Here is a 14,747-nt window from a genome sequence, read left to right as displayed (position 1 = left end):
GCTGAGATCGCACCATTGCACTCCAGCCTGTGCAACAGAGCAAGACTCCATCTCAAAAAAAAAAAAAAAAAAAAGATCTTTTTGTACTATTTTTGTACTATCACAATAACCCTTAGAGCTCACTTTGGAGTTTCTCCTTTGAGTACTTGCTTAAACATAAAATTTGAGTACTATTGTTCATTTTTTCAGGAAAATAAAATAGGTAACATTTTAAAAATCTTTATTTCGTCACAAAAATATTCACAGTACTTGACTTAAAAACAGATATACTAGACTAGAAGAAATTAAATGAACTGGCTTTGTATAAAAGGGCATGTTTCAATTATTTGTTGCTGTATAATAACCCATCTCAAAACTCTGGCTTGAAGCCCAAAACATATCTGTGTTTCCGATTCTGCAATCCTGACTGGACTTAACTGACTAGTGCACCTGCTGGTCTTTCCTGGCATCTTTCATGCTGCTGCAGTTGTCTGAATGCTTGACTACAGCTGGAGAAGCCAAGATGGCCTAACGCATGGGTGGACACTCAGTTGGCGAGTGAGGATCAGTGAGGGGCCAGCTCTCTTTCCATGTGTGTTTCCCTTTCAGTGGTCTAGCATGATTATTTCTCTATTAAATCATACTGATTATTTGATTAGCCTTATTACCTTTATTATGTTACTTCTGTGAGGAAAAGCCAAATTACATTACTTTGTTTTTACTTATAACATCTTTTCCAGGAAAAATATTGAGTTTAAGAGGTATTGAGTTTCTGAAATAGTTTCTCATTTGCCATGTCTTAAGAGACAATAATTAGTTATTACATAATGTAATTCATTTAGTAAGTATTTATATTTCTTTTTTAAAAAAACAGGCAATTGCTGGCTACTTTGATATATATTTTGAGAAGAATTGCCACAACAGGGTGAGTATCATGAGTTATCTCATAAGAATTAATTATTACAGAAGTACATTATATTTTATTTTGTGCCCCAAGGTGTTTAATCATAAGCATTTTGCTGCTGTAAGCAGTCGGGGCTTGTGTTTGATGTTGTAGATTAATGTACCATGATATTAAAAATCTTGTACTTCATCAAATACTTTTGAACTTTACCAATTCAGGTCGTGTTCTCTACGGGCCCTCAGAGCACCAAAACACACTGGAAACAAACAGTATTTCTACTGGAAAAACCATTTTCTGTTAAAGCAGGTGAGAAAGAATAGTAGGGGGAAAAGTATCTTGTTCATTCTGAAGTAGAAGATATTCATTCATTTTACAACCACTTTTTCTGTGCACACTATATTTGCTTTTTGAGACGGAGTCTCGCTGTCTCACCCAGGCTGGAGTACAGTGACGTGATCTCAGCTCACTGCAACCTCCATCCCCTGGGTTCAAGCAATTCTCCTGCCTCAGCCTCCTGAGTACTTGGGATTACAGGCACACACCACCACACCTGGCTAAGTTTTGTATTTTTAGTAGAGATGGGGTTTTACCATGGTGGTCCCCAACTCCTGACCTCAAGTGATCCGCCTGCTTTGGCCTCCCAAAGTGCTGGGACTACAGGTGTGAGCCACTGTGCCTGGCCTGCACAATATATTTGAAGCAATATATAACAGATGTTAAGAAAAGATGTTCTTAGAGTTTACCATCTACATACATTTTAGATGGCATATCATTTAATTAAAGACATAATTTAAGAAAATTTTTTAAGTCTAATTTCTGCCAACTAAAATAAATAAGATTACCTAGCTCTTAAAGTATCACAGAATTCAGAAAACTTTAAGCAATAGTTAGTATTTTATAAGTTACAAATATAACTAAAAGAAAATATTTTCTTTCTCCAAGTGACTAAAGAGAGATATCACCAATAAAATAAAAGTTAAAGACAATTTCATTCAGTAGTTATTGTAGGCCAGGTACAGTGGCTTATGCCTGTAATAAGCCACTTTGGGAGGCCGAGGCAGGAGGATAACTTGAGGCCAGTTTTGGGTTTTGGGTTTTCTTTTTTGAGACGGAGTTCCACTCTTGTTGCCCAGGCTGGAGTGCGATGGTACCGTCTCGGCTCACTGCAACCTCCACCTCCTGGGTTCAAGCAATTCTCCTGCCTTAGCCTCCAAGTAGCTGGGATTACAGGTGCCCGCCACCAGGTCAAGCTAATTTTTGTATTTTTAGTAGAGATGGGGTTTCACCATGTTGGCTAGGCTGGTCTCAAACTCCTGACCTCAGGCGATCTGCCCACCTCGGCCTTCCGAAGTGCTGGGATTACAGGCATGAGCCACCGCACCCAGCTGAGGCCAGTTTAAGACCAGCCCAAGCAACATAGCAAGACCCTATCTCTACAAAACACTAAAAATTAGCTGGGCATAGTGGCACAAGCCTGTAGTTTTAGCTGCTTGGAGGCTGAGGCAGGGGGCTCGCTTGAGTCTTCAGTGAGCTGTGATCATACCGCTGCACTCCAGCCTGGGTGACACAGCAAGACTGTCTCAAAAAAAGAGAAAAAGTTATTGCATTCAAAGTTTATTTGTCTTACCATTCTCTCCACTGTCTCTTCCCTGCCTATCCAAATGTTACGCAATATTCAAGGGCAAATCAGATTCTATTTTTTATTTTAAAAACTCATTGATTGTTCACTTATATTAGCACCTATAGTTCTGACATACCTATACATTTCACTCTAAAAGTTAGAATTTCATTATGGGATTTAAAATTTTAAACTGCTTACTACATGTAAGTCTTCTTGTACAACCTTCTCTGAAAACCTCCTGAGGGCATGAAAGCTCAATGTATAACAAGCTTCAGTGAAAAAAATCCGACTTCACCAATAACTCAGGGAAAGGCTAACTGAACCTATGAGATGCTGTTTCTTGTCCATCAATTGGGGGAAGAAAATACATAAAGTTTACCAATGTCAAGTGCTGGCAATAATGTAGCCAAATGCAACTTTCATCCCCTTTTGCTGGCTTTTAATTAGTAGAACTTTTAAGAACAGTTTGATACTATCAAGCTAAGTATAGATGTACCATCCCTACAGCCAAGCAATTTTTTCCTAGGCCTGTATTCTAACAGTCTCTCCCACAACATATATAAAAATCTTTATAGCAGCATGGTTTGTAGAAGGGAAAAATTGGAAATAACCTTAATTGTCCACCAGCAGAAGATGGATTAGAAAAGGTGGTAGTTGCATAGAATAGTATCTAGAGCAGGTAAGTTATGTATGTATGTTTCTATCAAAAACAACATTGAAGCCGGGCATGGTGGTGCACACCTATAGTCCCTGCTACTTAGGAGGCTGAGACCGGAAGTTCCCTTGAGCCCAGGAGTTTGAGGCTGCAGTGAGCTGTGATTGAGCCACTTTACTCCAGCTGGGGCAACATAGCAAGACCCTGTCTCTTGGGGAGTTAAGGTAGGCGAGGCAACATTGAGCAAAAAAGAAAATTGCAGAATGAGTCTGACAAGATACCATTTATGTGAACTTTTAAAACATGTAAAACAACCACACATACACATACCTAATACAAGTATGAAACAACTCACATTCAGCATAGTGGTTACCTCTGGGGAAGGACAGAAATAGGATTAGGGTAGGCTACAACTGAGGTGGCAGGGGGGTCAATGTCATATAAAAGACATATACAAGAAAACTTTGTAAAAAATTGGAGGAACTCTGGTAGAATACTAAGATTTAACAAAGCTGGGTGGTGGACTCTATATTACAGTTACCAGGTGGTTATCAATCTCTGTGTTCAATATTTCATAAATTCTACTATAGCTTCAAATTCACTGTTGATACATAAATTGAGTTTAATAGATGCAAATAAATACGAGATTGAAGCAGCACCTTGTCATTTTCTCACTTTGAAGTTGCAAGTGATACGGAAATAAAACCTTGATGGTGTCATTTTCTGTCTGCAGAAAGCTTGAGCACAGCAGAACTGAAATGAGGAAAACCCAAATGAAGTCCGTTTAGCCTCATTTTTGTTTTTCTGTAGCTCTGGTATTTGGATTGATGTTTGGAAACTTGAAAATATTGCTTTTTTTCTTCATTGTAGCCATTTTGTCATCTTAATACTAGAGTTTTAAAGGCAGTACTAGTTCATGTTTTAATTGTGAGGGAGATTTAAGATAGCATTTGAGTTTGATTCTCAAAATTTTCTCCTGCTTCATTACAAAATATTGTTTAATGACTAGTGAAGTTTTGAAATCCTTACTATTCTTTACCTAGTAATCCTTAGAAGAACTGGTTTGTGCTTTGCTCTTAAGCATTTGTAGAATATTATGAAGGAGTTGTGTGATGCAAATATTGCCTGCTGGCACCACCTGTGTTTCTTTTACTACCGTGGTGTATGCTTTTGTATCTAAATAGTAAGACCAATATGTCACAAAATATTAGAATCCCCTAAGAGAGTACAAGCTGAAGAAAGATTTTAAAAGGAAATGGTACAGTTGGAAAAATAGTCATTTCTTAGTTATGGGAATATAAAGAAAGGATCATGTAAGTAACACTTTTTCTTAATCCTGCTAAGCCTTTGATGGTAGCGTTAATTAATAGATGCTGGGAAGTTGCAGAGCAGAGTACTGAAGAGGGTAAGCTCATCAGAAAACAAGCTCAAAAAGATCTATAGGAAGACTCCTGGAGTTTTACACGAGTAAGATGTGTATATATAGGATTAAATGCACAAGGTCAAGCAAAGTAGTTGGAGCAAATGTGTACCAAGGAGTTCTCAGTTCACACAGGGCTGCATGGGGTTCACATTTCTAGCTTAAGGCTGTCTAGATCCTCCTTAGCAAATCTTAAAAACAAGCCTTGAAGGGAAAAGAACTAAGCTGCAAGTAACTTAGTAGCCACAAAGGAAAACAAAATGGATACATTCAATAATATAAAATTCTTGATGTCCAGCATTCAACCAAACATTGGATGCAGGAAAATGTCTGATAGGAACAGACCCAGAAGTGATGAAATTAGCAGAGAAGCATGTTGAGAAAATGTTGTAACTATGCTTATATATGAACATAGCGAAGAGAATGTGAGAAGACACTTAAAGTGAAAATGTCATTTGATGGAATTAATGGCAGAAGAAAAGATCAGTGAACTTGAATACACAGCAATCAAATGTATTCAAAATAGAGCAAGGAGAGGAGAAACATATTTAAAATAAAAATGAACATATCCACAGTAGCCTATGGGAAAATACCAAGCACTCTATCCTAGTCCTTGGAAGAAGCTGAGGGAGGAATAGGGGAAGGTGAGGCGATGCAACAGGAAGTATATTTGATACTACACATTGAAGAAACTTAGTTAACCTAAAGAAGGATAAACTCAAAACACCGAAACATATCAAGCTAACAGTGATAACTTTTTTAAATTTTAACATAAGCCACAGTAAAAGGAAACATCATGTAGAGAAGGACAAAGAAATAACCTTAGAATGTTCATCAAAAACTGGCCAGGCGTGATTGCTCATGCCTGTAATCCTTGCACTTTGGGAGGCCGAGGCAGATAGATTGCCTGAGCTCAGGAGTTCAAGACAGGCCTGGGCAACATGGCGAAATCCCATCTCTACTCAAAATACAAAAAATCAGCTGGACGTGGTGGCACACACCTGTAATCCTGGCTATTCAGGAGGCTGAGGCATGAGAATTGCTTGGAACCGGGAGGCAGAGGTTGCAGTGAGCTGAGATCGCGCCACTGCGCTCCAGCCTGGGTAACAGAGCAAGACTATCTAACAAAAAAAAAAAAAGAATATTCATCAAAAACTATGTAAGCCAGATGATTAATTGAATGACATTTTGAAATATTGAAACTGGCAAACTAGATTCTCTATCTACAAGAAATATGTTATTTAATGAAACTAAATGAAGACTTTTTCAGAAGAAAAATGCTGAACGAATTTATTTTCAGCAGACTGGAAATATAAGACATGTATTAAAGTAAGTTCAAGAGGAAATAAAATGTCACCAAATGGAAACTTGGATCTTAACAAAGCAATGGAAAATGCCAGAAATGGTAAATGTGTGATCACATTAAAAAGCTTTATTTTTTCATTTCTTAATTTCTTAAATGATCATTGACTAAAGCAAAACGAATAATGTATTGTAGGTTTAAAACATATGGAGAAGTAAAATATATGGCAATGATAACCAAGGAAATTAATGAGAAAATAGAAATATTTAATGTATTGTAAAGTTTTTACACTGTATATGAAGTTTAAGTATGTACATTGTAAACCCTAAAGCAACAGCTAATAAATTTAAAATTTAATCACAAACTATAGCTAATAATTTAGTGGTGGCGACAGAATGGAATCCTGAAAAAAGTACTCAATTCAAAAGAAGATAGGGGCCAAGCATGGTGGTCCATGCCTGTAATCCCAGCACGCTGGGAGGCCAAAGCAGCAGGATCGCTGAGACCAAGAGTTTGAGACCAGCCTGGGCAACAAAGCAAGACCCTGTCTCTAAAGAAAAACAAAAGTTTTTTAATTAGCCAGGTGTGGTAGCACATAACTGTAGTCTGAGCAACACAGGAGGCTGAGGCAGGAGGATTGCTTAAGCCCAGGAGGTCCAGGCTGTGGTGAGCTATGATTGCATCACTAACTATACTTCAGCCTGGGTGCAAAGCAAGACCCTGTCTCTCAAAAAATAATTAAATTTTTTTAAAGAAGATGGGGAAAAGGACACAAACAAATAAAAAACAAACGGTAAGATGATAGACTTAAATTCAGACTTAAATAGACTGATAATTACATTAAACATGAAGGATCTGGACATGCCAATTAAAAGGCAGAAATAGACTGAATAGAACTAAATGCTGCCTCCAGGAAACACACTTTAAATATAAAGGCACTGAAATTCCAGTCCCAGGATAAGGTGATAATAGCACATTCTATCCAATTTTTCCCACCAAATATAGCTATAAAACCAGAGGGCATGGAGCAGCTATTAAGATCTCTGAAAAGTAATAGCAAATAAATGGGAGGAGAAGGCCAGAATTCTAAGTACCAGCAAACCTGTGGTAAATTTATGATGTTTTCCTCCAATATCCCCCAGCCTTGACTCCAGATAGCCTGAAACCTAGACAGGGATCAGCACAGCGAGAGCTCCTGGAGGAGCAATGAATGAATGAACTTGTCATTTAAAAAAACAGTACCATTTACAGTAGCATCAAGAAAAATTAAAACCTTAGGAATAAAATTAACGAAATACATGCAAAACTTGTACACTTAACTATAGAACATTGCTGAGAGACATTAAAGAAAACCTAAATAAATGGAGAGATATATTCTGTGAATTGGAACACTTAATACTGTTACAGTGTTACTTCTTCATAGAAGAATTTCCTTTATTCAGTGCAATCTCAGTCAAAATCTGTTTTGTAGAAATTAATGGGCTGATTCTAAAATTTATATAGAAATCAAAATCCTAGAATAACCAAAATAATTGAGAAAGAACCACATTGGAATCTTTATACAGTGTTATTTCTAAACTTACCAAAGGTTATATTAATCTAGGCAGTATAGTAGTGTTTATTATAGCCATTTAAGTCAATATAACAAATAATCCAGAAATAGACCTACTCTTGTATAATTAAATTTTTACAAAGGAGCAGTGCTGATTAATAGAGAAAGGGTGATCTTTTGAAATGGTGCTAGAACAAGTAAATATTTGTTTGAGAAAATAATGATTCTTCACACCATATCCAAAAACTAACATGTATAAAAACTAAGTGGATCATAGATACAAATCTAAAAGCTTAAAACTGTAAAACTTCTGGAAGAGATAATATTTGAGACTTTGGGGTGGTTTATGAAACTAAGAAAGTGGCAACATTCGAACACAATTTATGTAAATAATGCCGTAAAGTTAGTTTTAAACTTCCCACTGGACAGTCAATCTCTTCAGGATAAAATACAAACTCCTTACCATGGCCCTTTGCAATCTGATTCTGGTTTTTCATCATTTCCAACCCCATCCTTTCACAACCCCAGGTAAGCTCATATACCTCAGTTATACAGATTGCCCATTTTTAAGCTAACTTTTTTCTTCTTGCTTTTGTCGAAGGTATTTTTCTACCTAGAAGGTTGTTTTGACCTCTTTCACTTGATAAATTCCGACTCACCCTTCATGGCATAGCTAATTTCTGTAAAATGTAAATGTCTTCAGAGCTGATTGTTCTCTTTCTTGATTTCCCAGATAAATTCATACACACACGTGTTATAACATCTTAGCATGCTGGGGTTCTAATAGAAGTTCAACATCTTAGTGTGCCTCCCTTGTTTCTTCTTGATGTGATGTAATATTTGACATATTCTGCTGAATAAATAAGTACAATAGTATATATTGTCATTGAAATCTAATTTTCTCCATCACCTTGGGTAACACTATGCCAAGGTCATCTAGTGTCCATATTTTGTTGGCCAATTTTGCCAACTCCGGTGTTATCAGAAATTTCATACTATTGCACTTGAGCAGGTTAGTATTCAAACTTACCTTAGTATGGCTTAAAAGAGTTCTCTATAGTTACATTTAAACTAAAAGTAGCTTTTGACTCAATGTACTATAAGATTTTTAGATGAAAATAGATGAAGCTGTGAGTCTCATTTGGAAAAATTACTATATGTAAAGCTTATTTTAGTGTCCAGAAGGTAATATGACAAGATAAGTAAAATATTGTAAATGGAACTATAGAGTTATTTTGCCTAGATGAGGACACTTAAAGTTTAAATTCAGGGTGGGTTTTCCCTTTACAATTCATGTTCTGTTTTATTGTACAAACTTTTATTGTAAGTAAATATGGCAGTACTTTAAAATTCAAATCTTTTTAATGTGATTTGGCTTTGAAAATATAAAATCAGGCTATTTCTCTTTATTTATCCATACAGTACATAGTAAGCTTTTATATGATAGAGAATCTGGGAGTTTTTTCTTTCATTTTTCAACTCTAAGCTTTAACAGCAATTAATAATGATTTATTGTGTTTTTCTTTCCTTTTTCTGGGGAAATGAAGCTTCATTGCTCCAGAAGAAATTAATTCTAAAAAATACAGTATAACAATTAAAATGAAGTCGTTTTTGTCTAGAACTATGGCACTGCTTTGTGTTATACTAACAGCCATCTGCTGATGATAAAAAACGAGTCCATGCAGCTCAGCTCCAGAGTGTTCCTTCCAGCTCTCAACACAGTGCACACACTTAACAACATCAGTCATTTTATATCTATTTGACACTGATTAATTACTCTGATCCATTCTGGTATTATAGCCATTGCCTTGGCACTTTCGTTAGGTCTGAACAGTAGAAGGGAGATCAGCAGTGTGAATTATACATTTATTACTGTGACCCTTCATGCTATTTAATTAACTTAAATGAGTGTGTGTGTGCACCCTCATCTTTGAAATTATGATTATGGAAAAGATTTACCTGTATTTCATTTTAAGAAATGAAAATCATAGTTATCAGTATCAGCTTATATACATATGACATTATGTTAATTTTTCAACTATTTACATTGATGCTTACGATTTTTTCTTTTGTGAAAAATTAACAGAAATATCCGTTACTAATTCATTTTGACTGGGGCTTTTTGTTTCTAAACTGAGGAACACATAGAACTCTTATAGGTACATCCTTTGATCCTGAAATGAAGATGATAACCAGATTTATAAGCACCATGGAACATTTCTCTTTTGACTTACACTAAGGATTGAATAGGACTTTCATAAACAAGACAACTTACATATTTTAACACTCGAAAGGCAATGTAAATGAAAGCGCGCAACCATCAGAGCAAATGTACTAAAAGGAAATATTTACTAGCAATACCTCATATACATTAATGAGAAAAGCCGTAAGGTAAATGCACCAGATTTTTTAGATGGTAGTTAAATAAACGAAATCATACTTATCTCCTCTGATTTGAAATACAAATCAGAACAATCATAGTTTGGTTGTTGTTTTCATTTACTCTTTTATTGATGAAGATGGCAGGAATGTAACACTGGAATATATTTCATACCTTTTATGAAGAAATTATACTTCTGATCATCCATCCTAAGGAATCAATTCAAAATTCAGATTTAAAAAATACTTGTTGCACAAAGAAATGAAAATTAACACTGCTTTTCTTTTCTTTTCTTTCTTTAAACTCTTGCTTTATAGAATTTTTTTTTCTCATTTTTTTATAGTCACGTCTGTCAAACTTTTCCTTTTGGTTTCTGGCTTTGGTTTCATCCTTTAAAAGATTATATTACTACTTTTGTACAATTTATTGAATCCTTCCTCAGTGACTTAAAATGCGCCACTTTCTATGTACTGAATCTAATTGATCTTCTGATTTCTCTACATTTCATTTGTCTATGTTTATTCCTAGGCACATTTTTAAACAAATAATTTACATGTAATTAAAATTCACACATTTTGATTGTACAGCTCAATGAGTTTTGAAAATTACATACACCACTGTGGAAATATAGATTATTTTCATCACTCCAAAAAGTTTCTCAATTCCCTGTATGGGCAGTCCCCAACCCTGATTTCCAGACCAAGACAGTCACTGATATGCTTTGTCATTATATGTATTTCCTTTTTAGAATTTTTATCAATGGAATTATATGGAATGTACTCTAGCTTTGTTAGCATTTTTTTTTGTAGATTCATCTATCATTAGGTTGTTCCTTTTTATTGCCAAGTAATATTCCTTTGGCCATGCCACAGTTTACTTAGGTATTCACCTGCTGCTAGACTTCTGGATTGCTCTCAGTTAGGGGCCATTAAGAATAAAGTTGCTACGAATATTAATGTAAAAGTCTTGGTGCAGACAGATGTTTTCATTTCTCTTGGGTAAATACCTCGAAGTGGAATTACTGGGTCTTATGGTAAGTGTATATTTAACTTTCTAAGAAACTGGCAAATTTTTTTAAAAAGACTATACTGCCGGGCGCGGTGGCTCACGCCTGTAATCCCAGCACTTTGTTAGGCTGAGGCGGGTGGATCACAGGTCAGGAGATGGAGACCATCCTGGCTAACACAGTGAAACCCCGTCTGTACTAAAAAATACAAAAAATTAGCTGGGCGTGGTGGCGGGCACCTGTAGTCCCAGCTACTCTGGTGGTTGAGGCAGGAGAATGGCGTGAACCCAGGAGGCGGAGCTTGCAGTGAGCCCAGATCATGCCACTGCAGTCCAGGCTGGGCAAGAGAGCGAGACTCCATCTCAAAAAAAATAAATAAAATAAATAAAAAATGATTATAACTATCTAACATTCCTAGGGCTAGCATTCCATTGCTGAATTCAGTTGTTCCACATCATTTTTAGCACTTATAAAAAAGATGCAGTATTTTAAGCCGTTTTATTGAGTATGTAGTTATAGCTGTGCTTGTAGTTTTCATTTGCCTGATGTGATGTTAAACATTGTTTCATATGTGTATTGGCCATTTTTATATCTTCCTGTGAGATTTCTGCTCAGATATTTTGCTTGGTTTCAAATTGGGTGGTTTGTCATCTAATTGAGTTAAATTTAAAAGTTAATAATAGTTCATCTTTTCCCAAATATATATTCACTTGTTCCATCGTCATTTCTTAAAAAGACTATCCTTTTGATTTAATTGCCTTGGCTCCCTTGTCAAAAATTAATTGACTATATGTATATAGATCTACTTCTGAGTTCTCATTTTCCCCCATGGACCTGTATGTCTGTCCTTATGCCTTTAAGACAGACTGTATAAGATTGAAAAAGAACAAGATGGCAAGATTTATACAAACAATTGTTTTGGCTATTCTGGGTCCTTTATATTGCCATATAAATGTTAAAATCAGGTCATTAATTTCTGGTCTTAAAAAGCCTGTTAGGATTTTGACTGGGATTTTGTTAAATCTATAGATTACTGAAAATTGACATCTTAACATTGAGTCTTTCACCCACAAGAGAGTGGGTCTCTCCATTTATGTGGACCATCGTTAGAATTGTTTTGTAGTTTATGTAAGTCAGACATATATTGTTACATTTATCTCAAGTGTTGTATGCGTGTGTGTGTGTGTGTGTGTGTGTGTGAGAGAGAGAGAGAGAGAGAGAGAGAGAGAGAGAGAGAGAGAATGAGAGAGAATGAATGAGACTTGCTCTGTCTCCCAGACTGGAGTGCAGTGGCGTGATGTCTGCTCACTGCAACTGCCACCTCCCGGGTTCAGGCTATTCTCATAGCCTCAGCCTCCCAGGTAACTGAGACTACAGGGGTGTGCCACAACAGCTGACTAATTTTTGTATTTTTAGTAGAGACAGTTTTGCCATATTGGCCAGGCTGGTCTCAAACTCCTGTCTCAAGTGATCCACCCACATTTGCCTCCCAGAGTGCTGGGATTACAGGCATGAGCCACCACCGCCTTTATGCTTTTTTGAAGCTGCTGTTTGTAGTGTTACATAAATTCTTCATTGCTAGTATGTAGAAATAGGATTTTTTATATCTTGATCCTAAATGATAAGACCTTGCTTAAACTTCAGTATATAGTTCTAGTTGCCTTCTTTGCATATAGCTTCAGGATTTTCTATGTGTAAAACCAGGTGGTATGCAAATGAACACTTTAATCTCCCGCTCCCCCAATCTATCCTTTTTCCCTCCACACTTAAATGTCCTAACTAGGACATCTAATAGAATACTTACTTTATGTTGGGTCTGTGGAGGTAATTTTGTTATTTTTGAATCTCAAGTGTCCATTATCTGTCTTTTCATATGTGAACTACTTTATACCAGCGACTAAATTAATTTACATAAGACATGCTGCTTGTAAGTAAAAAGGAACTAGCAAGCCACTGTGTTGTAAAAATCAAGTTTGTTGATTCAGTGTTGGCAATTCAATAACAGTAAGTTAAACCCGATAACCAAGTTGGCAGTTACTATTCTGTCTTGTATTTACAAAAACATTGTCAGTTTATCATAATGTGGCTGTTCGTTCTCAGTTTCGGTGTCAATAAGTAACTTTTAATTTAATTTTTAAATGTTAATTTAAAAAGCAATAAAACAGCCAAAATAAAAAAATCTTAAATGTGTTCAATATATTAATGATCTTTTATTTCTTCCCTAGGTTAATGCCTTAGATAAGAAAACATGTATCATTTTTCATTAGAGTTATTATAGAATAATAGTTACATTAACTTACATATCAATTGTGTTTATAAACAAGTGGCTAAATATTTTTACCAAAAAAAAAACCACCCACAGGGCAGTAAAATACAGGTCATTTCTTGTTCATTATAGTATATTTAAAGCTATAAATCATGATTTTTTAGATATAGAGAAGCACCAGAATATAGTTGAGCTTGGTTCTAGAATCAAACTGCCTTGCTGAAAATCCTACTTCTTTCACTAGCTGGCAGATGACCTTGGGCAGATTACTTATCTTTTCTGAACTTCATCTGAGTCAGGAAAATGCACTTACCTCATAGCAATATTTTGTGACCATTAAGTGAGATAAATCATGTAAAGACCTTAGAATAGAGCCTAGCACAAAGTAGGTGTTGAACAAATAGAAGCATAAATTATCTAATGATTAACCTGAACTCCATAAAGTTTGTAGAACTATGACTGGTAATCTTTATTATGTCCACTATTGGTGAACATGTCATATGAGATAGTTTTATATCATTTTCTTAATAATACAGAGGAATAGGTCAGGTATAAAGGCTAAAGCCAAATATATACATTAACATATATACCTACACAAAAATTGTTATATTTTGTTGAATGGGCCACATTATTTCTTCTAATATTGAACTCCTTAATTTTGTGTTAAACTATGAGTCTCTCCTTTTTTGCAAAGATGTAGAGAATAATGTATCAGTAATGGAATCTTTATATTCTGAAAATAAATATATTAGGTGGTTTGTTATGTTTTACTTGTGTTATTTCACTACCATCTTGAAAAGCATTCAGATAATTTTCCTTGAATATGGGGAATTTGCATTTTTTAAATATGATATTGATTCAGTACTTCAGTAGTTTTACATAGATTTTCGTGGTCATTATATGGAGCCTCGTTGTGTCCATGCAGATGCTAAAGCTATTCCTAATACTAATTGGTGTTATCTTAATATTATTTAAGGAAAGAATGGTGATCAACTACAACTTAGTGGTTTGTTTTGTGATTTTTTAAACAGCTCTTTAAAATAAAGGAAAAAATGAATGAGATTTATAATTAGAAAAGTACATAAAAATTTGGAACATACATAATTTAGGAAATCAGCCTTTGCACAGGTAATTTTTGTGTGTTCATTGTTTCACATGGCTACGTTGTTTCCCTTTTACAGCACCAGTGCATTAATGGCCAATGGCCTTGTCATGTGCCTCTACATTTTCCCAGCTATAATTTCCAGTTCCTCAGAATGCCATTCGTGAAGGTTCTGTGTATATGTTTTCCTTAAATACCATTACATGTACATCCCTTAAGCCTGGTGAACCATGACTTTAGCCCTGGCCATTAATCCTTTGAAACCTTGCCTTTAACTGCCTTTCAACCATCCCCAGCATTTACCTCTAGCACACTTTATACACATGCCTATTGTGTAATTGTTAGCATAGCTTTTTTCTTCACCCTGATCACAAACTCTTTGAGGGCAGGGACCGTATCTTTTTTCTAGATGCCCAGAACCCACCATAGGGCCTCATATTCAGAAGTTCAGTGAAATGCTTCCATTGACCCTGCATGACCACAATAGTTTTACTCACTTTCACAAGGATTTGACACTGTGGTGTGTAGTTAGTTCTCGCTTCATTCAAAAATTAATGAA

General features: G+C 35.6%; 1 protein-coding gene across 3 annotated transcripts in view; it reads left to right on the top strand.

Annotated features, from left to right (window-relative positions):
- The window catches only part of PRMT3 (protein arginine methyltransferase 3), a 128,817-nt gene that overhangs the window by 112,282 nt on the left and 1,788 nt on the right, over nt 1-14,747 (top strand). For 2 of the 3 annotated variants that reach the window (XM_050755397.1, XM_050755398.1), the window contains 2 exons: nt 854-904; nt 1,102-1,189. In XM_050755397.1, coding sequence (XP_050611354.1) covers nt 854-904; nt 1,102-1,189 — 139 coding nt within the window. Of the gene's footprint in view, nt 1-853; nt 905-1,101; nt 1,190-14,747 lie in introns of those variants that run through there. The other variant, XR_007719075.1, reaches the window with a different exon arrangement.

This window comes from Macaca thibetana, chromosome 14, assembly GCF_024542745.1.
Source record: "Macaca thibetana thibetana isolate TM-01 chromosome 14, ASM2454274v1, whole genome shotgun sequence".
NCBI classification, from domain to species: domain Eukaryota; kingdom Metazoa; phylum Chordata; class Mammalia; order Primates; family Cercopithecidae; genus Macaca; species Macaca thibetana.
Note: the sequence above shows the minus strand (reverse complement) of the source record. Positions and strands in the feature narration are given on the sequence as shown.